This window comes from Lepidothrix coronata, unplaced genomic scaffold (assembly GCF_001604755.1).
Source record: "Lepidothrix coronata isolate B3197 unplaced genomic scaffold, Lepidothrix_coronata-1.0 Scaffold68, whole genome shotgun sequence".
Taxonomy (NCBI): domain Eukaryota; kingdom Metazoa; phylum Chordata; class Aves; order Passeriformes; family Pipridae; genus Lepidothrix; species Lepidothrix coronata.
This window is the reverse complement of record NW_016690248.1, coordinates 128,868-156,577: the sequence shown is the minus strand read 5'-3', so window position 1 is coordinate 156,577 and position 27,710 is coordinate 128,868. Positions and strand designations below refer to the sequence as shown.

General features: G+C 37.6%; 1 protein-coding gene across 1 annotated transcript; it reads left to right on the top strand.

Annotated features, from left to right (window-relative positions):
- Nucleotides 1-5,108: 5,108 nt before the first annotated feature.
- Nucleotides 5,109-26,355, top strand: TMEM182 (transmembrane protein 182). The gene is made up of 5 exons (XM_017818454.1): nt 5,109-5,458; nt 5,850-5,949; nt 7,266-7,364; nt 15,775-15,912; nt 25,305-26,355. Exons 1-5 carry the CDS (start codon nt 5,318-5,320, stop codon nt 25,526-25,528), a joined length of 702 nt encoding a protein of 233 aa, XP_017673943.1. The 5' UTR covers nt 5,109-5,317; the 3' UTR covers nt 25,529-26,355.
- Nucleotides 26,356-27,710: the final 1,355 nt, after the last annotated feature.

The following is a 27,710-nucleotide window of genomic DNA, read 5'->3' as shown; positions in this document are numbered from 1 at the left end:
TTCCTGTTGAAGCTGTTGCTGGGATATATGCTGCTTATGTCCCCTGTTTTCTTACCATATTCTTACCTATTTTCTTAATATAGCTCATGCAAAATGAATGACTTGGTGATACCTGTGTTCAAAATGACTTGCTTTCATCCATTTCTAGGGGACTTCAGCACACCTCTACAATCTCTGCCCAGGTTTTACACGAGCCAACAATGTACCCTTGCTGCAAAGCTGATGGATGTTATACTGGTCTGCATTAGGCAAAGCATTGCCAGCAAGTCAAGGGAGGTGATCTTTCCTCTTTATATTCACCACTGGTGAGGCCACACTTGTGCTGGGTACAATTCTGGGCTTCCCAGTACAAGAGACACATGAACATACTGCAGAGGGTGAAATGAAGGGTAACTAAGGTGATAAAGGGACTGGAGCATCTCTCCTATGAGGAAAAGCTGAGAGAGCTGGAATTGTTCTGCCTGGAGAAGAGAAGGTTTAGGGGGATTTTTATATGAATACCTGAAAGGAGGGTATAAAGAAGATGGAGCCAGGCTCTTTTCAGTGATGCCAGGGACAGGACCAGAGACAGTGGGCACAAAGGGAAACACAGGAGGGTCCCTCTGAACACCAGGAAACACTTTTTTACTGTGAAGGTGACCAAGCACTGACTTACGTTGCCCAAGGCAGTTTCTAGAGTCTCCAAACTTGGAGGTATTCAAAAGCCACATGGTCCTGGGCAACCAGTTCCAGGTGGTCCTGCTTAAGCAGGGAAGTTGGACAAGATGACCTCAATCATTCTGTGATTCTGTGATTTGTTTTCTGATTTACTATAGTATTAAAATTTAAGTGGTTGTATCTCAAATTAGTTATTCCAGACCCTCTCTTAGTCAGTGAGCAAAACAAAACAAAGAATAAGAAAAACAATCGTGCTTTTAGGACACAATTCCTTGCACATTGAAGTAGTCATCCAAAAATAGGTCAGATGGACTGTGCTATAAAAGTGGTGATGTGACTGTAGGGGAAACCTGAGGTGACCAGCTTAGTTGGAGACAACCTCCCTGCAGCTGTCTAGTGTTAGGTAAGATGAATCCCAGCCAAAGAATTAGTGGACAAGGTGTACTATAGTCTGTATGTCTGCCCTTTGCTGACAATGGATCATGTAGGTGCAGTAGATAACATACTGCCCAGCTGGGGAAGATGGACAGAATGAGGATCGGTATCAGCGGGTGAGACACTCCCATTGCTGTTCAGAATGTTTTCTTTCAGCTGTAGATGGACATTGAGGTCTCAGAAGGACTCAGCTCTGAGGCAGCTGCTGAAATTGTTTCTTGGTGTTCAGCAAGACATGCAGCCAGTTCTAAAACGCTGTTTTTAGATCACGGACATATCTGCCAGCACAGATAAGGAGCTGCCTGCCAATTCCAAACATACGCACACGACATTTACTCAATCACACACAAACATAAACAAGCAAATAAACAACCTCCCCTTCCCATAAACTAATCAAGCTTTTTTCCCCTTCAGATGCAAAAGGAAGAAAGACACAGCCTGCTATTGTTTCGATTTCATGTTTGGTTTTTTGTGTTTTTTTTTTTTCTTTCTGTTTTTAAATACAAGGAGGGGCTCAGACACTATATTGAAGGTGGAGCTATTTAGATGCATAAATAAAATATGCAGATTCAGGAGTTAATTTAGCTCTATCTTCTAGTGAATAAGCAGAAATAAAATCACAAAACTTTTGCCAGCTTTGTTAAATGACCTCGGAATCCATCCATTATGTTGGGGCCTTCAATCTTCACTCTATAAATCAATGAATGTTGGGCTTAATTGGCCAAACTGATTGTTTATTAAAACTGATTTAATTAATTCATTGTCATTATAGTAAGAATAAATTTGGCTAAGTCATTTTGGTTTAAAATGGCAGTATTTCTCTAGAAATTTAGGAATTTTGGGAAGATTTGGGGAATGACCAGATTGTATAAGATTCAGAATAACGATTGTTTTGGCTTGATAAGCCTGGCCCTATTTTCTCTGCCTTGAAGCATTCTCTCTTCTAGTGACAAACCTTCAGAATTTAATTTAATTAAAGAAAAAGTGCACTGAGACTTTCTGTGAATATTCAAGTAGTGGATAACATGAATTTTTAAGCTGACATAACAAGTCTTAACATGGCTTCTGATTCATTCCTGACATAGCTGGGCATAATACTGGTGATGTTAGAGTATTTGGAAGATAACACTGCCAGAGAATGTGCCATAAATATAAAAGAGAATAATTAAATTAGATCCTCTCAGGATGAACGTGCTAAACTGAGACCAGAGTGCATGTACAGTATGTTAAAAATAAATGCTTGCCCTGCACATTCAGTAATTCAGCTGTCATTTGAATTCAGTGAAACTTTTCATGCAAAGTGTTTTCAGTGAAGCTACTCTCAGGCAGAAATGGGTTCACATGGTTACTAACTTTTCTGACCTGAAGCCAGGTAGGTGCAATACGACTGGAACCAGCTGTTTGATTTTTTTTTTTATTAATTGTGGTTCAGTGACTGAGTCAGGTGACTGGAGTTCTCCTTTTACTTCTGTTGTAACATTGAAATAGTCATTTCACTATTGTGAAGTTATAACCCCCCCATTATTTAGGATGAGCTAAATGGCATTGTGTTAAACAATGCATCAGAATTATTTTTTTAATGGATATCATGAAGAACTTTTTATCATGGATTTTTTTTATCTTGTGACTATTTACATCTCTGGATTTCACAGAATAAAATTCTTGAACTTTGGGCCAATGCTTTCTAGGGGTACCCATACAAAAAATGGTTGGGAACTCCAGTTCACTGAGTGGGATTCAGTTCCAGATTAAGACCTGTGCATTCAGACTTCTCTGTGTAAAATACAGATCTTTGTTGCCATTAGAGTTGATGGAGGTCCAGCTAAAATACTCAGCAGTGGTTCCAGAATGACCTGACAAGCTAATGGAGATGGGCTTTAGCCATCTAAACAGAGGATGGATCACTTTTAGGTGGTGTGAACCTGGACTGTAGTTGTCATTCAAGAAAAGTGTCAGTCTCCCTTAAGTCCCTTGTCATACCTGGTTGCCTTTGACATCCTGAAGCATTTGTGGGAGATGACAGTAAGGCAACTGTATCCCTCTTTCCAGACATGATTCTATCACCGTCATGTAGAGTCCTAGTGTCGTTCAAGGTGAAAGAGGGTACATAAGACCCATGCATGGGGCTAGCATATATTTTAAAACAGGGAGGGAAATATGCCCTTTGCAGTGGCATCTGAGAGCCAGCAGGATACTGTGGAAACTGGCTAAAGCAAGGTGTCTGCCTGAGTGATCAAACTGATCTCTGTGAGTCTAATCTAGGTTGTGATGAACGGCCCTCTGGCTCAGCTGAGTGTGATTGCTATTGATTATTATGGAAAGACGTAGCTCACGTGAAATTGTCTAAATTTGGGCATGTTAGTGCTGAACTGATTTTTTTTTTTTTGGTGCTACTTTGGACACATTAGAATAGAATTGAACAGAACAGAATAGAATAGAATATTTCTGTTGGAGGGTACCTACAAAAATCGTCTAGTCCACCTGCCTGACCACTTCAGGGCTGACCAAGAGTTAAAGTATTATTCTAAATTGCAAGTAATAATTTTTTTTTCTTTTATAGCATATACTATGTCTTCTTCTTTTTCCTGACTTTTTTTTTGTTTTCTTTAATAAAGAAGAATAGAACATCCCTTTCCGAAGTGATATTTGCAAACATCTCTTTCTTCTATAGCAAAATGAACTGCATCAGTGGCTGTCAGGAAAAGCAAATATGGCAAAAAGAGTCTGTTTGAGTATTCATTTGCTTCTCTGCATACACTGAAACTCTGAAATGCAAAAAGGCCACAAAATGTCAGATATGCTTGTGTATGGAATTAGTATAGTATCATGTTTGAATAAAATATGACTTGTAAAAAATGTGAATATAGTGTTAAGCAGATAATATAGTGTTATAAAAACACTGAGGACACGGCACTTGTTCATCTGTCTAGAAATGAGAGGAGATGGTAGAAACAGTATTTTTCTTGCTCTCCTTAAGCATGCTGCTGCACTGTCCAAACAATATTGGGATATTGGAAGTAGAAGTCTCCCTGAAGTCCTAAGTCTTTTGCAATACAATTTGTGACAAGTGTTTTCAGGAGTAAACTGGCTTCATTCTTCTCTTGATCCCAATACTTACCAGCATGCAACGTCAGTGGAATATTTTCTACTCTGATGATAGAGAATGCCAATGAAATTTTATTGGGTAATGACTGCAGGATCTGGTGCACAGTATAAACTCAATAAATCTCTGTAGTAGCATACCCTGTAAGCCACTAGAGAAGATTGGGAAGGCCTGCTTGCCATGAAGTGAAGTTGTTGAAAAAGCCTTTTTACTTGTGCAGTGAGTATTTAGAATTTATATGTGCTACCTCATCACTTTCCAAAATGGCCAAAGCATGTGTATGGGAAAGTGTCTTCTTGTTTAAAAAAGATGAAAGTTTTTTTATCAGGTGCTGGGAGGAATTTTTAACTTCATACATTTTTGATAAGGTGCATCTGAATAAATAAAGCATTTAAATACTTTCATGTTTAGTGTTGTTAAACCTATCACTTTAAAGATAAGATGTAATTTTTTAAAGAGAATTATTTTGTAAAAATAGTTAGGATTTTTCAAAGGCATCTCTGCAATTTGGCTACCATGTTTTAAAATTCTATAAAAAACCCTCAGCCTTCATTTTGTAATGTGGCTTCTAGTAACTTCCAAAGTGTTGCAGGTGTTTCCTTCCCTGCTAGCAGCTAAGGAAGCATTCACCACCAGGCCTGAGCTTTAGAAGTCCTTGCTCCTAGTAAGTGCTCTGCAATGCAGTTCATGTAGATGGACAGAGCCATTGCAACTCCATCTCCGCTGATGTTGGTGCACCAGCTGCAATAATATTTCAAGTCAATCCCTGATTAGTTAGGGGAAGGTCAGCTATTTCTGACTGGCCTCGCCCAGACAGAGAAACAGAGTGAAGCTCTGCCATCAGTGTCCTAAAATAGAAGGCCCTTTTCATCTGTCAGACTTGAGTCAGCCACATGGAACACAAATTCGGAGACACAAATCGACTCACAGGGCATTGGGAAGAAGGGCACAGACAGAAAGTCAAGTGAAGAGAAACTTTCTTCCGATATGAGCTGTATTCTCCAAACAGCTTTTTAGTCACTTTCACGATATTTTATTTTTTACTTTACTGCCAATCTCGCAAGTAATTAAGCTTTTTTTTTTTTTAATAAAAAAATAAAAAAACAAACCCAAACTTTGATAATGAAACTGAGTGTGGGGATATTTTTTGGAGGCTTCTTTGCAGCTCTGGGGGTTTTGCTTTTTTTGGTGGCGTTTGGAACTGATTATTGGCTTCTTGCTACGGAAATAGGAACGTGTTCAGAAGCACCTGAAGATGCTGGGGTTAGTATGGACTTTTTTACTTATAACAATAATTATATATATAGGTTTCTTGGATGTGTTTATTTTCTAAGAATTTACTTCTGTATAAACTTTTGAATATACTAATTTTGACCACTGGGAGTCTTACAAGCCTATTTCAAAACCTCTTGAAATCAGTTGTAATCACCTCTAAAATTACTTTTTCTTTTGTGATACTGCTTTTGCCATAGGATATCCTTTCAAAAAAAGTATGTCTGTTTAGATATGCTATAGCTGATCTACATGCACACAGGTGTGTGTCATTATTATGATTTTTGTTACCTCAACATCTAATTCAGGTTGAACTTACTTCTTTCAGCCATTCAAATATTACATGATAATGGATTTCTTTTTTTTTTTTCTTCCCCTGTAGGGAGTGAAGGCCACTTTCCATCATGAAGGTTTCTTCTGGAGATGCTGGTTTAGTGGAAATGTAGGAGATAATAATGCCAGCATGTGGAATTTCTGGTATAGTAAGTAAATTTTTCTTTTTACATTAGCTAAAGTAGTTTGTTCTCAAAATTGTTAGGGTTTGGTGGTGTTTCTTTTTTTTTTTCTATATTGTGAAGCACTGGATTTCATATGGCTTCTTTGGTGATCAGTTTCTTCAGCTACCCTAAAATAAATTCTTGACGCACACTTTTGTAATCTGTACTAAAGGAAACCCCAGGACCAAATGATACAAGTTTAACTATCAAATTACGCTGTGATTGTTATGGCTGCTCTGTTAACCTGAGTCCATTCTTATCTACACAGTCTCTTGCCACTAACTGTTAAACAGATGGTTTTCTTCTGTTATGTAGGGAAAAAAGAGCTTAGTGGTTATTGGGAACTATGAATTTTTGCTTGGAGAATTTCTCCATCAGGTTCTACAAGTGGGTTAAGGAAGGAATGTGAAAATGGTGTAGGACACACCATCTCCAGATGACCCTTTGCTTTCTTTCACTACATGCCAAGATTCTGGAAGATCAGATAGTATTTTACAACCAAAATCCCCCATGAAGAAATCAAACAAAACTTCTTTTCCTGTCTTACACTCCCTCTGAGATAGAGAGCTCCCTCTCTTTATTGCAAGATTTCCATAATCCTTGTGAAAAGCAGGTGCCATCATACAAATTTGATTTTAATAAACCATATTTTGTAAAATATATTGCTTACTCTTAGGTGGAAAATGTAATATTCCCTGTAGTTAATTTCCCCTTGTTATTTATCTGGAGAATTCTGTGGTCAAAAATCTGAAATTTAAATGTGGTTTAAGTTATAGTCAGCTTTTATCTTTAACTAGAAAGAAGGTGATGTTTTTATAAATATTTAATATAAAGGGTGAAATTACTCTTTTCTGGGGGATATTAATTCCATAGACCAAACTCATATTTGTGGACACTGTACACTTTCTGAAGATGCTTGATGCTTTCATTGTCCTTTCACAAGAGAACAGTAATTTCCTGAATTTTTTTTTTTTTTGTGGGACATGTGGTAACGAGATGAACATAATTAACCCTCAAAAGAGAGGTACCTATGGCTACAAAAGCGTACATATGCAGAACATATAAATTGCAGTGTAACCTTCAGTGTGACTAATTTACCGTTCCCATAGTACAAATCTGTGTTGCTCTTTAAGGAATATCCTTGTTTGGATAACAAGGCTCATATCTCTTACGAAATCAAATCCACTGAAAGCTGTTGCCTAGGAAAGAACCTATGAAACTCAGTTTGCCCATTTGAAGAACAGACATAAAATATTGTTGAGGCAGTAAAATATTAATCTTCAGCTTTCTTTCATTTTTAGCTAACCAATCACCTTCTAAGAATTGTACACATGCTTACCTGTCACCATTTCCTCTTCTCCGAGATGAACACAACTCAACTTCCTATGACTCTGCAATCAGTAAGTATTGTTTTTGGTGCAAATGGATACAATGTCTATAGTTCCAAGAAAACAATTTGGATGCTTCCGAATAAAACAGCCATCACTCCACGCAGTTTAATTAACAGAGTTTTGGTGTTTCGTACTTCTCATAATTTTACAACATACATATTTAAGCCACTATTTAACAAATCATTTAAATGAATGCTTAGCTTGATGGCAGAATTGAGGTAATTTCTAAAAAAAAGCCATTTCTTTTCTAGTGCTTTTTTCTCTGACATATTAAGTATCTTCCTTGGGCTGAATGCTTTAAACAAGTACTTCTTGTCATGTATTTCAGTAAAACTGTTTAGGTGGTTTTTTCTGTTAAATAAATAATCATGTGGAAATATATTGCATTTTTACTGTATGAGGAAAGAGGAACAGGGCTTTCATGCTGTCTAAGTTTATTCAACTAAGTCAAATATACGTCACTGAGAAAATCTAGCGCTGTAACAGAGAAACATATAAATAGATACATGTGAAAGATATACAATAATTGAAAACCTTGTGTTTGAATAATGCCTGGAAAGCTCTGTTTTTACAAAACTTAGGAGCTACTTAAAAATATTGAGCACATTTCATCAGATTGAGAGCTTTATGCAAATATATTTGAAGTTAGTCACTTCTGATACCTATTTCATATGACTTTTCAAACAGTCTGTTCTGTGTGGATGCCACATGTCTCTGACCTTGCTAAGTGACCCCTTCCTGTCCTGAAGCCGTAATTATGCTTTTGATAACTTTGAAGTGTCTTTAGAATCCAATTTTTTTATGCTGCAGACATGAAAAAGAAAATAAATGGGAATTATAATTGTTCTGTTAGTCTTAAAAAACTGTGAACTGTTTGTCAAGGAAGAATTCAGACCTCACCATTCAGAGATCTAACCTGTAACTTTACAGGGCATCTAGAACAGTTTATCTTTTCATTTGAAAGTGACAGAGTCATCAGCTCCTAATAGTCTAGGCAGAGTTTGTATTCCACTGTTCACTCATACATTCACAAAGGTTCCTCAAATTATATTGCGTGATTACACAGAAGTGGACAAACAGAGAAAAAGGAAAGGAGAAGGAATATCATCAAAAGTTTAATTAATTTTAGTTAATGTTTACCAAAAGAACCACTGCTCAAATATAATTTTCCTATCTATATTTCATATTAGAAGATTAAAAATAGGCAGAATTGTACTATAGATGCTGGCCCAGGTAGAGTATATTCAGAGCCATTCCTGCTATATAAATAGATACAGTTGGATTGCTTTCAAGCTCATTAAAACTGAAGAGGGTTTGGGTTTTTTTATGCCTACAGTTAATTTTCAGCATCCAAGCTGAGTTATTTACTAGAGCAGGTATGCTTATTCAAGAGTCTTTCACAACTTTTTATGAAGAAGTTTATTCATCAGCTCTTCTGTTAGGTCAAAACTTGTTTCTCCTTTAGTCTAGTTTGACTGTCAGTCCTGCATGTGGTATTTGGCAAACAAGTTTTTAAAACCTCGCTGCAACTGCAGTGGCTAAATTAAGAAATGGTAGAAGGTTGTCTTCTTCTTCTTGACTCACAATAGAGGAAATACTTCTCTGTAAAGCCAGTGGCAAAAGGCCTTGTTTGATTTCATGAAGAAGAAGACGATTTCATCAATGATTTGTATATCCAATTGTCCGCATCAGCTAAACATAGAATAAAAAGGCACTACCAAAAGGTTGAGGTTATTGTCCCTTTTTTCAGTTCTACTACTGTTTCTTGATACATGTTTCATGGCTCATAGTTTTCTTGACATATTCACTTTTGGGGATGATAAAACCCCCAAATCTTCCCCACAAGTTTATCATTGTGTTTTTAGTCGAGACCTATTTTAATCAAGTCCTGTTTTAATTAGGAGTAGATAAGAAGAAATATTCTCTCATGTGAAAAATAATTCATGTGCTCTTTCATAGAAAAACAAACAGCTGAATAAAAAGCTTTAAACTTCATTAGAAAAATCAAACGTATATGCAATATATTTTCTAAAAATCTCTAACTTTCTGTTAACAGGTTTGTTAGTTTCTGAGGAAGCAAATGTATGTGACTTCTTTTACAGACTGTTTGGCTTAAGAGACTTTGGGACCCTTTCAGAGGAATTTCAATTTAACTGCAGTTCCCTAGTGGAAACACAAGCGTGGCTTGTTGTTGGAGTACCATGTCACCATCCAGTTAGAAGAGCTCAGGCAAAGAGAAGTTGCTTGAGGAACATAAAATCTCTAATGATTGTTGAGTGCAGTGTCTGGACCAGTTTCTCTGTTGACATAATTCCTTTGGCTTTAGTATTAGTAGGAATTTGGCTTAGAGCTTTTCTGGACCAGAATTCAAAACTGCCTCATCTATCCTCTTTTAGCTTATTTACATCTTTTTCTATGTTCAATTTATGACGTTCATGTGATAGTTCTCAAAAGACTGAGGACCTTGAATTTTAGTGTTACAGTGAGCTGGTAACACTAAACATACCACGGCATAGTGTATGTCTTACAGATCTTTAGAACAAAGGGTTGGTTCATCCTGATGTACAAACCTAGACTATGAGCTCTTGGTGTGAAGAATTATGGCCTTAAACAGAAAAGTAAAGACAGAAAAGCCTAAAGTGATGCTTATACTGGAGATTTGAATGCATGCTTTAATGTATCAGATTTCTTTTAACTATTACCATTAAATGCATGATCACCTTCAAGGGGTTATATAGCATGGCTTTGAAATTGCAGCTTGTTATATCTTTTAATTATGGTTATAATGTTTTTGTTCATTTACTAGTTTTGTTAATATCTTGACAGAGTGGGGAGGACTTCACCTAGCTGTCGTGTAAGGTGTGGTCGAAAGCTGTGTGAAGCATCATTTATCGTTAATGTGCTTAAAGAAATTTGTAGGCCATGTCATTTATCTTAGCCTGAAACAGGCATCTAAGTGAACTCAGGGGAAGCCTGACTAGTGACATTCTGTAATGGTACAGAGGTTTATAGTGACAACTATTACAGTGTGCAGTTCTTAAGTTGACTTAGCACTTCATTGTGTTGCTAGCAGATTTATTTATATGATTCACAAACATAAGGGCAACAGACTACAACCTAGGAATAAAAAAATTAAATTAGACCGTACGATTAAAGTGCCACAGTAGCAACATAAACATAAATTTGAAAACATAATAGTATACTACTTAAATATTAATTCATTGTTAACTAGATTCATGCATGATATCATGTAATTAGATTACTTAATGTGGAGGACTATCACACTTTTCTAAAACTCTTTTACTATAGGGCAATACTAGACCTGTTTTTGAAAAATGTCCTAAGTCCTTACTTGTGGAAATAGTCCCATTGGCCTATTGAGAGATTATTCCTCAGAAAAAGAAATGAAAAATCTAGCACCTAGTCACTAAGTTATTAATTTTATTTTTCAGAGGATTTTTTTCAACTTAATTTGGAAATAAACAATAGTTCCTTAGCTGTTGTAAGTCTCCCCAATGCCTTCTGAAGCTAAAGTGGAAGCAATTTAATGGGGCAGCACTGACACATTAGTTTAATACTCTAATTTGTAACTGCTAATACTTTTTTTTCTAACTATTAGTATCTTATTTTGTCCATTACTGGGCATATTGCCAGCATTTGAAGTAGTGCCTAATATAATGTATAGTACACAATATTTGTAGGACTAAAGAGAAATTCTGATTCAGCAGCTTTTAAATTTAAAATGGTGAGATCAAATTTGTTGGCAGGTTTATTAATGGTTTGAAATTAACATAAAGAAATCTAGAAAATATCAGCAATGAAATACAAAAAAAAAAATTGTACAAGTGAAATGTTAGCAGTAGTCTATTTCTATGTGGAAAAAATGCTGTTATGTAATACAGTCATATAATTGCCCGTGAGAGATACAGTACATTTAGGAAGGGAGAGCTCTCTGGCCACCAAGCATCAATAAAGTAAGAAGTATTTAAGAAAGAAATGTATCTATATTGTGAATATTGTATTTATTTTGCTGTTAAAGTTATTAAAATGAGTGTTAGTACTAAGAGATACTAAAGGGTATTAAATGGAGCTGAGAAAGGTCTTGCAAGGCTTACTGTGTTGCCAGGTGTATCTCTTGTGGTGCTGCTGAGATCTGTAATCTCAATTACAGTTGTTTATCTGCAGAGATGTTCCTGATTGAGAGCAGTTCAGGTGTTTCACCTTTCACTGTACTTTATATTTGGTGGCAATACTCTTGTCAAAAGCATTTTGATATCTGTTACATTAAATAGAGAGGAAAAGAGAAGACATTCTAAAATACAATCCACAGTCAGATCACAAGATTGTTCCCTTTGGGACGTGAGCTTGTGGGTGATAATTCAAGGCAACTTTTCCAAGTAATTTTGCCTCTCCTTAGTAATGTCTGTGTGGCACTGCAGTCACACATGCTTCAAAAGGTTTTGTAGTGCTTAATAATCTGTATTGATATTAAATTCAATATTAAGTGGCTGGGTTTGTTTTTTTTTTGATAAGCCACAGAAAATATATGGACTGATGGCTGAGTTTTGAAAACACTTGAAGCCAGCAAGGACAATAAAATACCTGATGTGGTTTTATGAGGCTGATGTTAGCATCTGCAATAGTAGAAGGGTGTTGCTTTGTGTCTTTATCTATCCTGTTTCTGAATAACCATTATGGAGCTTCAGAGGTGTGCATGACTGCTACACAAGAAGTGCGTGTTGTAGGTGACACAGCTCTGTAACTTTGTCAAATATATTATTGCTTCTCTTTCATATCATGCACCAGTAACATTTTAAAATATGAATCTGTGACTTCAGTTTGTAACCAATTCTGGAATCTACTGTACTAAAAAGGGAAGCTTTTGATAATATTTTTGATAATTTTCAACCATTTCTCCGAAATTTGGTCCCTAGCTCAAACCCAGATACTTCTTCTAGTTTTCAAATAATGCAAAAGTCTCTGGAGGGACTTAAATTAGGATCTTTAGAGAGAAAAGCAAGTAGCAAGGGAAAACTACAGGTCAGGCGATTTTTGAGGAATATGTTGCAACCGTAATGTTCCCATACAGGTGCAATAGTACAGAGCTCAAAAAAAAAAAAAAGTATATTGTGTGTATTCCTGTTTTCTACTAAGTGTTATTTTTTGTTTGTAGGCCTGTGTGTCATTTCTAAGGCAAATGTTGTACTCAACAAAGGGGCAGGTCACCAAGACAAGTTACAAAACCTTCTATTTAGCACTCTTGCATCACAGAGCAGTGGTATCTAAGATTTCAAACACTGTGGATATGTTTACTTTGGACTCTGCAATAGTGTTTGTATTTTATTTCTTCTGTTGTAGGAAATACTTGGAATAATTAATGTATTTGAGGTAGGTGACTCTAATATAATCTGTGAAGTACCTGGAAGAGACAAGGGTACTCCTTGTCGTCTGGACCAGAACATGGGCTATCCTATGAAGTACTGCAGTGTGATTTGAAATGGTGCAAACTTGTATTAACACTTTTTATAGGTCCACTGAACCATTATTTCTTGAAACAGACTGTTTGGATCATGGTGTCAGCCCTCTTCATGAGATATAAAGAAGCATAATTCAAAGCAGCATCTTCTGTTGCATTTTGTCTGTCAGGGTTCACCTCAATCTCAGAGCAGCAAAGTCTTTGACTTGAAGAGTAATTTCATTCTTAGGAAGGTTTAATTTCAACCACTTCTTTTGCGTTTGTCTGTAGATGCCAGGTAAGCAAAATGACAGCAGTAGGCCTGACTCATAATTTTGAATGATTAGCCCTTTAGGAAGTGATCTTGCCCATCTAGGTAGAGAAGATGGGAAATTTGATCTGAGCAAAAATGATCAGAGTATAAAATAAGTGAAGCCATCTTTGCAGAAAAATGGCTGCTTTTTAACTCCCTTACAAAAGTCTAATTGCTCGTAGGGTGTTTCTTCAGACCTGTGCCAGAAATTATTCAAATGGCTTACTGCCTTTCAAATTAGAGGGGGCTCTCTTTTGCTTGAAAAGTCACAGATTTTTGATCAGACTTTGTGCAGGTCAACTACACTGTATTTTTTAATTGATGTTTAATGACAATTTGCTTGATAAGCAAGTATTAGGATAATCAGAATTTATCCATGATTCTCTAGAGTAAATAATTATTTCTAGAGAAATAGAATGGAAGCTATTATATTTCACATATAATGCATAAAATAGTTACACTGTTGGAGCAGAAAAACAGCTTTTCTCTTGTATAGTTTCAGGGAGGTTTAAACAAATTTTCATCAGTTACATTTGTACTCCTTCTGTGATCTGTTTCTAAGAACATTTGAGTATCAAATCAAGCTTTTCTCATAAAATGTCACTGAAAGCAGACTTCAAAGCTTCCTGTATGAAAAGCAGATAATGAAAGTGGATGCTGATTTTGTAATGCTGGAGAATCTTGTGTCCTCATCCATTCAGAAAATAGAAACACTGCTGCATGACTTATGCGACTGACCATAATAATATCAAAGAAAGCTTTTTCAAGGTCCATTTTGGCCAATGTGTCCTATTATATAGCATGACTTTGAAGTACCTTGGGCTATCCATGTAAAAGAGTTGGGTGGTTATAGGCTGATTTAGTGAGATTAGGCTTTAAACGAGGAGGTAATGTCCCATGGACTTGGGGACTGCAGTGAAGCTTATCAAAGTAGCCCCATGAGTAAAATAATATGAAATTGCTTCAGAAACCCAAGACTGAAGGACTTGAGAGATTTACCTCTCTAGGTCTCCATTCACTGTCTATTTGCATTAAGTGAATCATTTAACTATGTGTTTAACTTTAAACAGGTGCCTAAACCCCATAAGAGGTAGAGTACTTAAAGTAAAATGCACACTTAACTGCTTTGCTGAGCCATAGCCTTATTTCTTACCTACTATTCCCATAGTTTTTTGTTTGTATGGAGTGAAAACTTGTATTTTTATGAACCAAAACACAATTTTAACCCTTCTGCCAGCTACTTTCAGGTGCATTCCTCCTTTATGTGCCCAAATCTGCTGTGGCATTAGTGTGGCAGAAAATTATGTCTCTGAATGTTTGCCTGGATTAAAAAGGTTGCTATTTGAAAAGTATGGCTAATGTAATGTGGTGAACATGATCTAGCTAATACATTAACAAGTATGATGGTGAGTACTTTAACAAGAGTTAAGCTGGTCAAGTTAAAAACAGTAGGGTTTTTTTGGAACACACTAGTGGGAAATGTGATCTGCTAATATCTAGTGTACCTTCAGATTTCAGATGAGAGCAAACCCAAATTATTCCAGAATAGCTGTCTTTAACAAGCTGTATGAATTTAAAACTTTCAGGATATGAACCAGTATAATAGCTGCTTGGTTGTGTTTTGCCATAATAGTAAGTAGGTGCTGTCAGATGATAAGTGGCAGTTTCTTTTGTGATTCACTTTTCCTGACTTGCCAGCTGGCTTACATACTTTCCCTCAGTTGGGTGGAAATGTTTTTCACTGACTGAATTGTCAGTGCTTCAAGATTTTCAGATCTGACGATGAAGATCCTTACAACTCATAATTTTACTAATGGGTTGTGTTAATGTACCAATTTTTAAATTCATGGGAGAAATTTATGTCACTCTTGTAGCATTTGTAAAATGATGACTTTGTTAAATGGATGTGCAATTAACCAGCTAAAAACTAATTGTTAGAAAGACTCTTTTGGCCAGAATATGTCACAAAACTCTCAGCTCATTTATCACCAGCTGCATTCATTAATTCAGCACTGCTTGGCACTGTCTAACAGGGGCTTCTGAAACATAACATTTTAAATCTAATAAAATACAAAGATCTTTAGAGCAGAAATAGGCTGGTTTAAAACATTTAACTGTTTTTCAGCAATCCTATTTACATTTTTCAGTTTCTCCCTGCTCCTGCTTTAGGTTTCTGTCTACTGAATTTGACTATACATAAGGAGTATTATCGAGTTGTAAATTGTAGAGAACTTACGGATTCTTATTGGTGATATAGTCCGAACACTAAGAATGTCAAGATGTTGCAGCTCTCTGCTTCTCCCAGACAATTTTGGTGAAATATCAGTCCAAAGAATCACTGCTACAGCTTTGGTGTACCATTTTTGAAAGAGTGTAAATTTGCTCAAGTTGCTATCTTACAAGATACTGTTAAATAATCATCAGATGGATTTCATTCATGGTAACTTACAACCTATTTTCCATGATCATCAGATAAGGACTGGCATTCAAACCTAATTTGGGCCACATGATATATAATGATTATGAAAAATAGAATAAATGTTTCATTTGTTAACAAAGCAAGTGATAAGACAAGGGGAAAAAAATCTCGTTAGCCAATTTGGATAAGTTCTAAAAAGCATTGTAATTTTTTTCCTTCTCCTTTTCTCCAGTTTATCGAGGTTTCTGGACAGTTCTTATGCTCCTGGGAGTGCTCACTATTGTGATGGCTAGTTTCTTCATCATCTGTGCAGCTCCTTTTGCCAGTCACGTTCTATACAAAGCAGGAGGAGGCTTTTTCATCATTGCTGGTGGGTATACTGTTTGCTCAGTCAATTAAAGAATAGAAAGGATTAGTTATTTCTTCCCTTTTCCTTGACCAAAAATCATATTAATCATGGTTAAAAGAAAAAAAAGCATATGCTTCTATCCTTTGGCTTGTGGAGCGCCCACCTTGGAGACAATTCTTTCCACAGTTATTTAGTCATGAAGCTGTTTTAAAAGCTATTTTTGGGTTAAGATTAAAAAAAAAAAAAACAGGACAAATTATGAAATTACACTGCAATTTTAATCTACTTTTTCTACAAGGAAAAGAATACATATTTAGGGATGTTGCCTCATAGGATTCTCAAGGGCTTTAGCTAAAGAGAGGGGTTTGTCTTTCATCAGTGATATGAAAGATGATTATAGTGGATTCTGAGGAAGCTGGGGAACAGAGTACATTCACATGACTAATATAGGAGAAATGTTTTGGATGTGATAGGAGTAAATAAAATAGTTGTCGTATTGTAAGTGGTTGATAATAAAATAGTTGTCATATGAGTAAGTAGGAGCTCTAAGCCTCTCTGAATGAAAGATAACAAGTAAGTGAATTCCCTCCTTCCTCATAACCCACATGAACTGTGGAGGATGCGCCCTCCCAGGATTCAGCTGATATGGGCAGCTCTCTGGCATGCTTTTGGTTAACCTTGAAAAGTCTGTGATGTCACACTGGTGTGTAAGATGTAGTTGTATAGGATGTAAATGATAGTACGTGCTCCATCAGTGTTCTCCTTTGCTTAAAGCCTGGTGAGAGGCAGCCCTGTGAGAACACAGTATGTTACAGGGTAGAGCCACCTGTATCAGGACCAAAAGGCCTGAGCTCTCTTTCTGCTTCTCTGCTTCTCTGCTGACCTGCTGACCTTGCTTACCCACTGCACCTCACAGCTCTTCATATGCAACTAGTGATCATTATTCCTCTCTAAAGGACTCTCAGTGAAGTGTGGGAAGTATTTTATAATATTTTAGCTGAAGAAAATCCTACATACTTGCATTTGATCCCTTGAGAATTGCTCCTCCATGCTTTTAAAAGACGTGCAAAAAATATTCATAGTCTGATGGAAATCCTAAGATATTTCAATGCATTTTGTCACTAATTTGCAGGGCAAGAGCCCATGCGAGTCCCATGCTCTTTCTCTGCATTTGTAATGCATAAAAAACCTCAGCTGTCACTAGAAAGTAGCAGAGGCTGTTTGAGGGGGAAAGGGCACTTGAAAGATGCCAGGAACTGACGGGCAGAGGTGAAAAACGATGTGTGTCTTCAACACTCTGGGTCAGTTGATCTGCCCTCATTTAGGGGAAAGTTAGATCCCCAAGTCTGCAGTAGCCTCCCTCTGCTTCCCTAGGAGGCTTGCAAGAGGCAATAACATTTATTGGCAGTAAAAATAGCAGGTGTATAAGAAGTTCCCCCAGCTGGGGATTCATTTCATACTGAAAGAGGGGCCTAATTGGATCAGATGAATGCGCTATGGAGGAACCCTTACACCCCTCTTCCCTTTACTGAGGGAATCTGGAGAGACTATATCTTTAGGTGTGTGAAGTTAAGTGTTTTATTATCCCAGTGTGTGACCTTGGGTCTGTGTCTTTGCCCCTCACCCTTTGTCCCTGTAGAGCAGATGTTCTTTAAGGGAAATCCTGATTTTTTTACTCTCTCTATATGTAGTATCTTTCAACTTCAGGACTGTTCTCAATCAGGGCTTCAGAGAAGAGCTATGTTATTTTTACTATTACCGTTACCATTACTATTGCTGTTGTTGAAAAGCAAAGATCTTTAGCAAAATCCTGCTATGATTTGGTAAAAAGTAGTGATGGCAGCAGAATATAGGACCCATTCAGCTTGCTCCAGGCCTTATGGCTTGGGTAGGGGCACGTGGTTCCCAACCAAGGTCTTCTGCACCTACTCCCAGTCCCACCAGTAGGGCACGACTGCTTGGGGAAGATACTTACTATAAATATCATTATCCTATCCAACACTTCAGATCACCTACAAAAACACTAAAAAGAAGTCTGTTGCTTTCATCTCTTCTCACAGATACTGCCCATAGCCAAGGAGAGAGTTTATTTATACCATGAATTAAAAATCATGCTTGTTGGTGTGACCATACTGACATAAGAAGTTCTTATAAATAATTTGCATTTTCAGTAGTTAAAGCTATGTCCTGTGGGATGTTTTGGGCAACAACTTACTTTCCTGGGGTGTTACCATTCAATGGCCCATCACATGAAATGGAGAGTAAGAGGGGTTCTCAGACCCGAAGGTATGACAGCATGAAATTGCTATCTCTCTTTCTCTCCCAGTAAAAATTTCTCACAATAGGAGGAATAGTTATTATCTTAAATCTGGGATAACATGGGGACAGAGCAAGATAAGGTAGAATACGATGCAGAAGAGGAGTGTTTTAGCCTGCCTTTAGAAGTCAGGACAGTGTGCTCTATTGTGTCCCTGCTGCCCTGACCCCTTCCTCTACCCATCTCCTTCAGGACTAGAGAGTCTGTTTGTTTACTGCCTGCCAAAGAAAAACAGGGTATGGAAGGGGAGAGTGATGAGAAGTGGTGCATATTTACCACTCATACAAACATGTGATCAGGATGCAGCCAGGGTATGCATCTACTTAAAGACAGACCTAACAGCAAAATGAAAAGATGTAATGTGACTTAGATTCTAGGTGAAGTTAGAGTTCTTCCAAGACACAAACCAGCAGATTGATTTGAAGAAAAAAAGGAATTATATACATTGTTTTGAAAGAGCCTGGATGCTGTCTTACCACAAAGTTCAAGCATCTGTTATACTGGAGAGAATAATCTGAGAATGAAACTAGACAAGATGGTTTTTCTGTGGAAATTAGGAAGATGATAGGAAGATCATTCATTTTCCTGCTTACATATCATTAAAAGAAGTTAGATGAAATAGATTTAATACCTGTTGTTGAACTGAAATATCTTTATCCTTCTGCAACCTTAACTGACAACTTAGGCAGCAGATAAAAGCTCTGCCTCAACTGAAGAGTACTTGTAGTGTGGTCTGCTGTGATGCCTTAGGGTTCTGGAAGCAGCTGAAGATATTATTGGGAATGAGATTCACGCCAACTGTTCAGCCATCTGAAGGCTGTTTTGTATGAACCAACTGCTTAAATTTCTATTGTCAATAGTAAGAAACACTCAGAGGGACACCTCACCTTATTTGTGATAAGGCAGATTTGCCTTTTAGAGGAACCTATGGAAGAAGCCTAAACAGAGATCTTGAGTGAAACAAATAAATTTAGGTTGGAAAGGACCTCTTGTGGCAATCAAGTCTGACCTCACATTTACAGCAGGGCTGGCTTCAAAGTTAGATCAGGCACCTCAGAGCCTTATCCAGTAGAGATTTTAAAATCTCCAATAATTGATGTTCCACAGCACCTTTGGGCACTTGTCCCAGATTAATCAACTTCATTGTGAAAAATGTTTTCTTTTTTCCTTGTTTTCACCTGAAATTGTCCTTGATGCAGTTTGTGACCATTGTCTCATCCTTTCAAGTCTGCAAGTCTCTGAAAAGTCCGTCCTCATCTTCTCTATAACTTTATTTAGAAAGATGAAGACTGGGTTCTTCTCTAGACTAAAATTCCCCAGCTCACTCAGCCTCTTCTCATTCTCCATCCCCCTAACCATTCTGATAGTCATCACCTCAGTTTATCAGTACCTCTCTTTCACCAGGGGTCCCCAAACTGGACATAGTTTTCCATATACAATATCACAACTGTTGAATAAAGGGAAATAATAGTATTTTCAAACCTGATGATGGTGTTTTTGCTAATGTGGCTCTGTATGAGATTAATTTTTATTTTTGTCAGACTTCATTGAATTCTTGCACACTGAGAGGGAGCATTCTTGTCCTTTAAGGAAGCTGCCTGTGAGGAGCAACCGGTTCTTCTGGGCATCCTTTGCCCTTCAGGGCAGTCTCTTGGGATCCTGCCTACCAGTTCCCTACACAGACTGAAGTCTGTTCTCCTAAGTTCTGGGTCTTTAATCTCTTACTCACCTTCCATGTTCTTCCTAGGACACTAAACTTTGCCATTCCATGACCATTATAAAAGCAACTAACACCATCTATCATCTTCCTGACCCATTTTTTCTTATTTGTGTGTAGCAGATCCAGCAAAGCACTTCTATTTAGTTGGTCTGTTCCACAGCTCTTTCAAAAAGTTTTCCTTGATGTAGTCCAGCTACCTATCTCCTGGATTGCCTGCTCTCTGCAATGTTGCTCTTCTAGAAGATATTGGGGTGAGTCCCTCATGAGAACCAGAAATCGTAATTATTTTTCCAGTCCACTTTATCTTCTTCATTAGGTGGCCTGTAGGAGATGCTCACCATGACAGCACCCTTTTATCCAACTTATTGATCTTAACCCATGAGCTCCTCTTACTTAGAAGATCCCTATCCATTCAAGATATTTATTTCTGCAGACTGCAGCCATCCCACCCCATTTTAAATGTTCACATCTCAAAGAGGGTCCTGTAGTCACAGAAGCCAAAGCCCTGCTTGTGATATTAGCTACAAAGCCAGGAGCTGATGCACAGCGTATAGCAACTTTTGTATAGCTTTTACCTTTTGGGCAATAGGTTTGAGATCATCATCACCTGGGTCCTGGGCCCTTACCTCTCATCATCAAAGCCCTATAATTGCCCACTGACATTCTCTCTGACAGCATCACTGGTGCCCAGGTGGATGAACTGCAAAGAGGTCAAAGAACCTTGGAAGCTTCTTCACCGTGTTGTATATCTGGGCTCCAGGAAAACAACAAACCTACCCACAGAACAGTTCTGATGTCTGACCTGTGGAAGAGTCACACACTTGCCTTTTCCTAATTCTGATCTTTAAGAAAGGCTGCTCACTTCTCTTATGAGTGGTGTAGATAAACTATGACAAATGGAGCACAAAATTATTTGGTGCAGCTTTCCCTATTATTTGTTGTAACCTCATAAACCACTTGAGGCTGCAGGTGAAACTACAGCTGCTATACCTGTGGGTGAAGAGTGTATATCAGTTCAATGATATCACAGTTCAAGTGCTGCCTTTGCAGCCTCACCTTCATGTCTACAACATCAGAGGCTGGTCCAAGAGCAGCTACAGTGCTGCAAACTGCAAGAAGCCTTATAGTTACTTCAAAGGTCATAGGAAAAGAAGAGAAAGTGGCCATAAAATAATCACAGCAGCCTTCAATAAAGTCCATAATTACCTTGCATCTCTTTCTGCCTGTGTGGTGGTAAAAACTGTCCTAATGTACTGACGTCAACAAGCAATATTCCAGGATGTGCACAGAGCATTACAGAATCACACCCTGGTGAAGAAGCAAGATTAGAAGTACAACTGCTTCCAGCCAAAAGAGTGAAAAAAAGCTGATACTTTAATTGTATATCCTAGATGAGGACAAAAATCTGTCTTCAGAGACATATGCCAACTCCTATAACTCTTAAATGGGATCCTCTGCATGTGCTTTGGTCTTTTTAAATAAAGATCACAAAAGGCCAAGGTAGGTGGTAGAATCTGAAATTAGGACAGGAACAGAAAAATGCAATTGAAAAAAAAATACATACACACACACACATACAAGTTTTCCTCAAGTGAGATAAAGAGTTTTAAACTTCTAGGCACAAGTAAAAAGCTCACATCATTCTTTCCAGCACCTGTTGTCTTCTTGTCTGCATAGTAAAAGATTCATGCCACAAACAGCCATTCACCACTGACAAGTGAAAGGCATTTCTACGTGGGAAGAATCAGTACCAAAGGCCAGCAAACTGCTTCTTGAATTCACAGACATTTCTAAAGGTTCTGTATTCTTTCTCCTCTACAAAATGCACAAGTATTTGTTTGAAAGAAATTCAAAAGAATGAATGCAAAAGACAGAAAAGTGTGACCTCAGAGAAGTCCCATGTCTTATCACACTGCACAGAGCTGTGTATCAAACATGTGTTTATAAAAAAAAGAAAAAGAAAAATGGAAAAAAAAGGAAAGAAAAAGGAGTAGTAGGGAAGTATTTATGTGTCTTAATCTCTCTCAGACATATTTCATGTTCTGTGAGTAATTTTCCCCATCATTCCTGATTTATACAGCTGCTGTTTCATTTTATATTCACTAAGAGGCAAGGGCAAAAGGATTCCCACACACTATGCAAAAGGTCTAAATGCCAAAAATGTAGAAATACATAATAGCACACATTTTTCCTAAAAATATTTGCTTCATTGAATTTTGGAGTTTTTTAAAGTCTCATTACTTTTGTGTTGGCTTTGAGAGTTCATGACATTCCCAACAGATAGTCAGTGCAAGACTGCAGGAACAGATTTCTCAGAATAAATATATATTCACTAAACTCCTGTCTAAGTGCTTAACCCTTGTGAAATCATAACTCTGTGAAAATTAGACAAAAGGAGCACTAATGAATAAAATACTGTTGGAGACAACAGGACATGGTCAGTTTTTACTTAGCCTGATTCTACTGTTCAAGATATTTCTTGAACACACTAAGTAATACACCTACTAATTAGTCTCCATTAGCAGGCAGTGAGAACACTTAAATATCCCTTTAGTGCCCTAATTAGCCGAAAGGATTTACATGCTCTTCCTCTCTTTTTCTTCTCTTTTAAAGAAGGACATTTATCTCTGCTTGATATACTTTTCTTCTGCAAATTTCCATACCAACAATTTGCCACTCACCAGTATAACAGCTTGCTGTGAAATCACACCCGGTGGATGTTAGCTTCCCTGAAGTTGTTTTACCACGTATGGTAGCACAGTGTGGCAGCATTGGCCTGCTGTTTTGCCCCTACATAGTGTTGGCTCTAGTTTAATCACTTAGGTGTTTCTTCAGACTGCCCGAAAAGCAAGGGATGCCCATTTCGAGATTAAAGCACCTCTGACGCAGTCTTGTTTTAATGGCAGATGTTTCCAACTAAGTGGCCTACTTAACTTTGTTTCTGCCCAGGGTGCTAGAGGGCATTCCAGATGTGCAAGGCCTGGTTATACTTACCTGCTGCTATAATAAGGGAATATGCACCACTACTTTTTGTTATTATTGTTTTGGACTAAGTTTTCCCCAATGAAGAAAATAAATAGAGGACAAATTTGAAAATGCATAGGCACAGCCAGCTGAAGAGGTAAATTCCAATGTTTGTATGGATTTTGCCAGGTTATTAATGTATCTTTCCAAATCTTTGGGCTACGTTGTTTCTGTGTGTGTTCAAGTTTTGAAACCTTGAGCAAAATCCATGTATCTAATAACTCCATTTATGAATTTGGCCCTGAATCTTTTTACTTTTTAAATCAAAAGTTACTAACTGTGTTTGGTTCTAATTTTCTTATATTGCCTACGTTATCTGTTATCATTAGACATTCTGTTCTACGAATCTTCTGCTCAATTTGAATTATATTTGGAGAGTCTGCAATTTAATTTCTCATTCTTCATGTCTGGCTGGCCCTAAGGTGATCTTTCTCTCTGATTGTTTCACCAATTTTATGTTTAATATAAGTGCAGTACTAAATTCCATCAAAATTCAGTTTTACTTGGGTAAAATACTTTCAAAATTGAATTTATGCCTTTTAGAGTTGAGTGTTGGGGGTTTTTTTCAAACTTAGTTAGAAATTTGAGCCCTAGCAAAAAATATAATCCCGGAAGTATATTTCACAGAGAGAAAATGTGTCTGCCTCCTTCTTTATTTAGTTTTTCTACTTTTCTTTCAGCCTCCTAAAAATTGCAGATCCTTTGGAAATTTCAGTTATGTTTTGATTATGCCTCATGTTAACTACTTCAGCTCTTTTTTTGGTGGGCTTCAAAAGGTGGTGTTTACAAGCATTGAGTCATGAGGTCTCGTCTGTCAGATGTTCAGGATATATGTAAAGCTATTACATTTTGACCATAAAGCACCGACAAGAAGGTCACCAGATCACCAAGTTAAGCTGCTGCATCTAACCTGTCTAGTTTTATCTGAGTCAAATGAGAGAGTGAGGACAAGAGCTGCTCCCTGCTAAATGGGCAGAAAGGGCAGAGAAAGGAGGTTGTGAGGCAGCATCTCAGGTTGGGAATGGGGAAAGGCAACCATCAAAGTTTACCAGGACATGTGGGTCTGGAGCAAAATGCCTGGCCATGGGTGCTTACAAATTGTATTTCTGGATTTTGCCACAAATGTCACATTTGTTCAAGGTTGCATTGCAAGTATTTAGGAGGATGGTGAAGAGATCACAAATACCTTTAACTTATACTCTGCAGCTCTACAGCCTTTAGACTCAAGTTTGGCAGTTCAGTGTTCCCAGGACTATGCACTGGCTTGTGGTTTTAATGAGGCACCTAAATAACCTGGGATAAAAACATGATGGGGTTGTGTCCCTCAAACATTTTAATGTTGGAATAGATAGTCCTGCTGCTGTAACTATGCTGGGACAGCTGGAACTCCCAGAGCAAATGGATACACGCTGGAGCATGCAAAAAATTTAGACTTGTGCCCTCAGTTTTCCAGCAAATGTTTTGCTGGAACATGTGTGCTGCAAGCTTGCATTTCTCAAGTGTCCACATTCCTCTAGAGTGAAATGAAATATTAGGAATGCAACTGATACTTTGGAAAGCACTTTCTTCTTATATCTCCTTCTGGTATATAGAAACAAGGAGATTAACAAAGTTTGTAAGGGCAAGTGCTCCTATTACTATCATGTGTAAACAATCCAGAGGAGTAGTTGGGAAAAGGCTATGAATTATGTGGTGGATTAATTACAGGAAACTGTTGTATAAAATTTGAGATTAATACTAATAACCTGCTCCATAGCTATTATTTAATTTTTGTTGGTCTTTTTTCCTATAACAAGAGCTTCTTTTCTAAATGTGGATGATTTTGAATTAAAGACATTGGAATTTTCCTGCAAAATATTTGAGTAGAATACTCTGGAGGTTGCAAGTTCCAAACAAAGCCCTTTTTATAAGAATAAAGATGCAAATGCAGAGAGGGGAAGATGGTAGAAAAATTTCCCACTCCTTTCCAAAAGACTCATAAAAACAGTGTCAGAGTTTGGGAAGTAAAAGTAGATATTTTTTCCCAGATTGTCCCATCCCATTCCCCCTCCCTCCTCCGCTTTGATCCCTGAATTCAAACCAGTAAATAGCTGCCTGAATTTTGCCTTAAAGTCTGCCTACCAAAACCAGATATCTCCTTTTGGAGATATGGAAGTATGCCTTTCAGTGCAAATCAGAAGCAAGATGGAGGTAGTGGCAGTTAGAGGAAGCCAAAGGCAAAAATTATCCAGTGGTGGCTGACTGTGCCTTGCAGACAGGGCCTCAAGCACTGGTGGATTTTTAGGTATTACAGTAAATGCACCCATCATCTGTTTCACACTATATTGTTAAAACCTGGTGTTTCTTTTCCAGGTGTCTTGTTTTCGCTGGTAGTCGTGATGTATGTCATCTGGGTCCAGGCCATGGCTGATCTGGAAAACTACACAAGCATGAAAAAAATGGATTGCCCAGACTTTGCTGTTTATGTACGTTATGGCTGGTCTTTTATGCTGGCTCCTATAGGAGTATTTTTTGCTTTATTAGCAGGAATGCTGTTCTTACTGGTAGGGCGTCACATTTATTTACATTCAGACTAGTTGTACACTGCTGAAGGGAATACAGGAATACTGGTGAAACTTCGTGACGAGTGTAAGCTGGAACACAATTTTATACATTATTACCATTATGGCAATCCTAAGTATGCAGGCAGACTTCTGGAAGTTCTTCTATTGCTTGTTTAAGGGTAAAAGATACAAAACTCACTACAGGAAGAAGCCACCTCTAGTCCCAACTAGTTGTTTTTAATTCTTTAGCAAGTACACATGTGGTTCTCCAGATTGTACTATTCGCAGCATTTTTGTAGGTTTGCAAACAGAGAAAGGCAGAAATTTTTTGCAAATAAAAGCCCAACATGAAGTGACCCAAATCAAGATTTTATGCATTTATCTTTTAGCATTTACTTTGTGCTTCTGTTTGTTGAGAATGGCACAAAGTAGAGGAGAAGGTAAGCATTCAAATACAGGAATTCATTCTACCTCCTCTCCTATTTTCCACTAATTGCCTTAGCTTTAATGGAAGAAAAGATGTCTGCACTTTATAGAGTGCAGATCCATGAGAAGAGGACATAAGAGAAGACAATTGCTGTGAATGTGTAAAAGCTTAACTGCTTCCATTACCCATTTCTCTTTTCTGTATGCATTTGAAAGCTGTATACTTCTGTATTCTGAAGTCCATATATGTTGCATGACTCTGTAAGCCAAAATGCTGTAGTACAATCACTAGCTGCAGTTATGCCAAGATTGTATTTTGAATTACAGCATTAAGAATTTAATTATGTTTTAACCCTTTTATTTTTCCTGGTTGTGTAAAATTACTTTTTTATTAAAAAAGGTTTATTGTCAAGACAATATCTAGGACATGAAAATGTGTGTCTTATGCAGCCTTCATTTTCCCAAATTTTAAAAATCTGCATTGTAGACCAAATCCAACTTGCCTACTAGGCTTCCTAGGGAAAGCAATGAGCCTAGCTAAGACAGTGGGAGAGGTGGATTTGGTTCTATATTGTAGGAGTGGCTGTTTCTCTGTGTGTTTATGTGTGTGCGTGCATGTGTGTTTGGAAGAAGGGATAAGGGTGAGACTGTATGCATGGTGTAGAAAAGATGGGGTTGAGTTTTAACAATGGGGAAACTTTGTCTGGCATTGGGCCCAAGCTGAAATTAAATCCATCTGAGAGTGTGCTGGTTTTCACTTTGTAACTCAGTGCAGAATAGTTGGGGACTGATGGGGAAAAGTAAAGGCTGCATGTTGGTTTCTTCTATTTTGTAAGGCTTAATTCCACAGCTGTTATGAATACTAAAAGCATCGCTAAAAGGCAAGAAAGGAATGCCCATATAGAAGATGTGGTGGGACAGATTGGATGTTACTTCTATTTTTGAGCTTTTGTGATTGGAAGCTTTCCAGCCTTTCCTGCTACTTATTTATTTTTCCATCATCAAGATTAGCTTTATATATTTTAGAACAGGAAGACAACAAGGGTGGGAGGTAGGGAATCTGGGAGGTTTAGAATAATTACCAAATCACAAAAATATTTTTATTGGCAGCTAACACAGTGTTTTTAATTATCGTGTCAGAGAGTATGATAGATGAATTTTAACCAAATATTCATAAGCATATATATGAGGTCCACATAAATGATAGCCATCCGGAGAACATTAGGGTTACACCATAATGCCATTGGTTAGTTAGGAAATGCTGAAATTAACCCTGGCCCTTGTGCATATGGTATTATATTCATGCCCTTAATTACACAATCACATACTGTTTCTCAAATAATACAATCTGTTGGTATTTACCCTCTTTACAGTCTAGGATACTCACTGGTAATTGTGAAGGTAAATTCAATAATCAAGAGTTATTGACTAGGTATCCCTCCCAAACCCTCTCTGCTTCTCTGCAGGGGAGAGTCATTCTGCACAAGAGCTTAGAGGGGGCAATACGCTTGAGCCACTTTCTTGCAGCTTTTGGAAGCTGGAGGAATTGAGTGGTGCCTCAGAGCTGGACCTCTTCCAGCAAACCTAACCATGTGTGCAGCAGCAACTAATAAACTCTGCAAGGAATGAGCCAAAGGCTCCCGTGGCGCCCTTAATTCAGCCCACGTGCATCTTCAGAACTCTCTCCATTATGCAGCTAAATTAGTTGCACTTTCGTGTGCAAGACGTCCTCTCTTGGAGGCAATGCTTTGGGTCAGACCGTGGATGTAATGGCCATTGAAGATCCAAG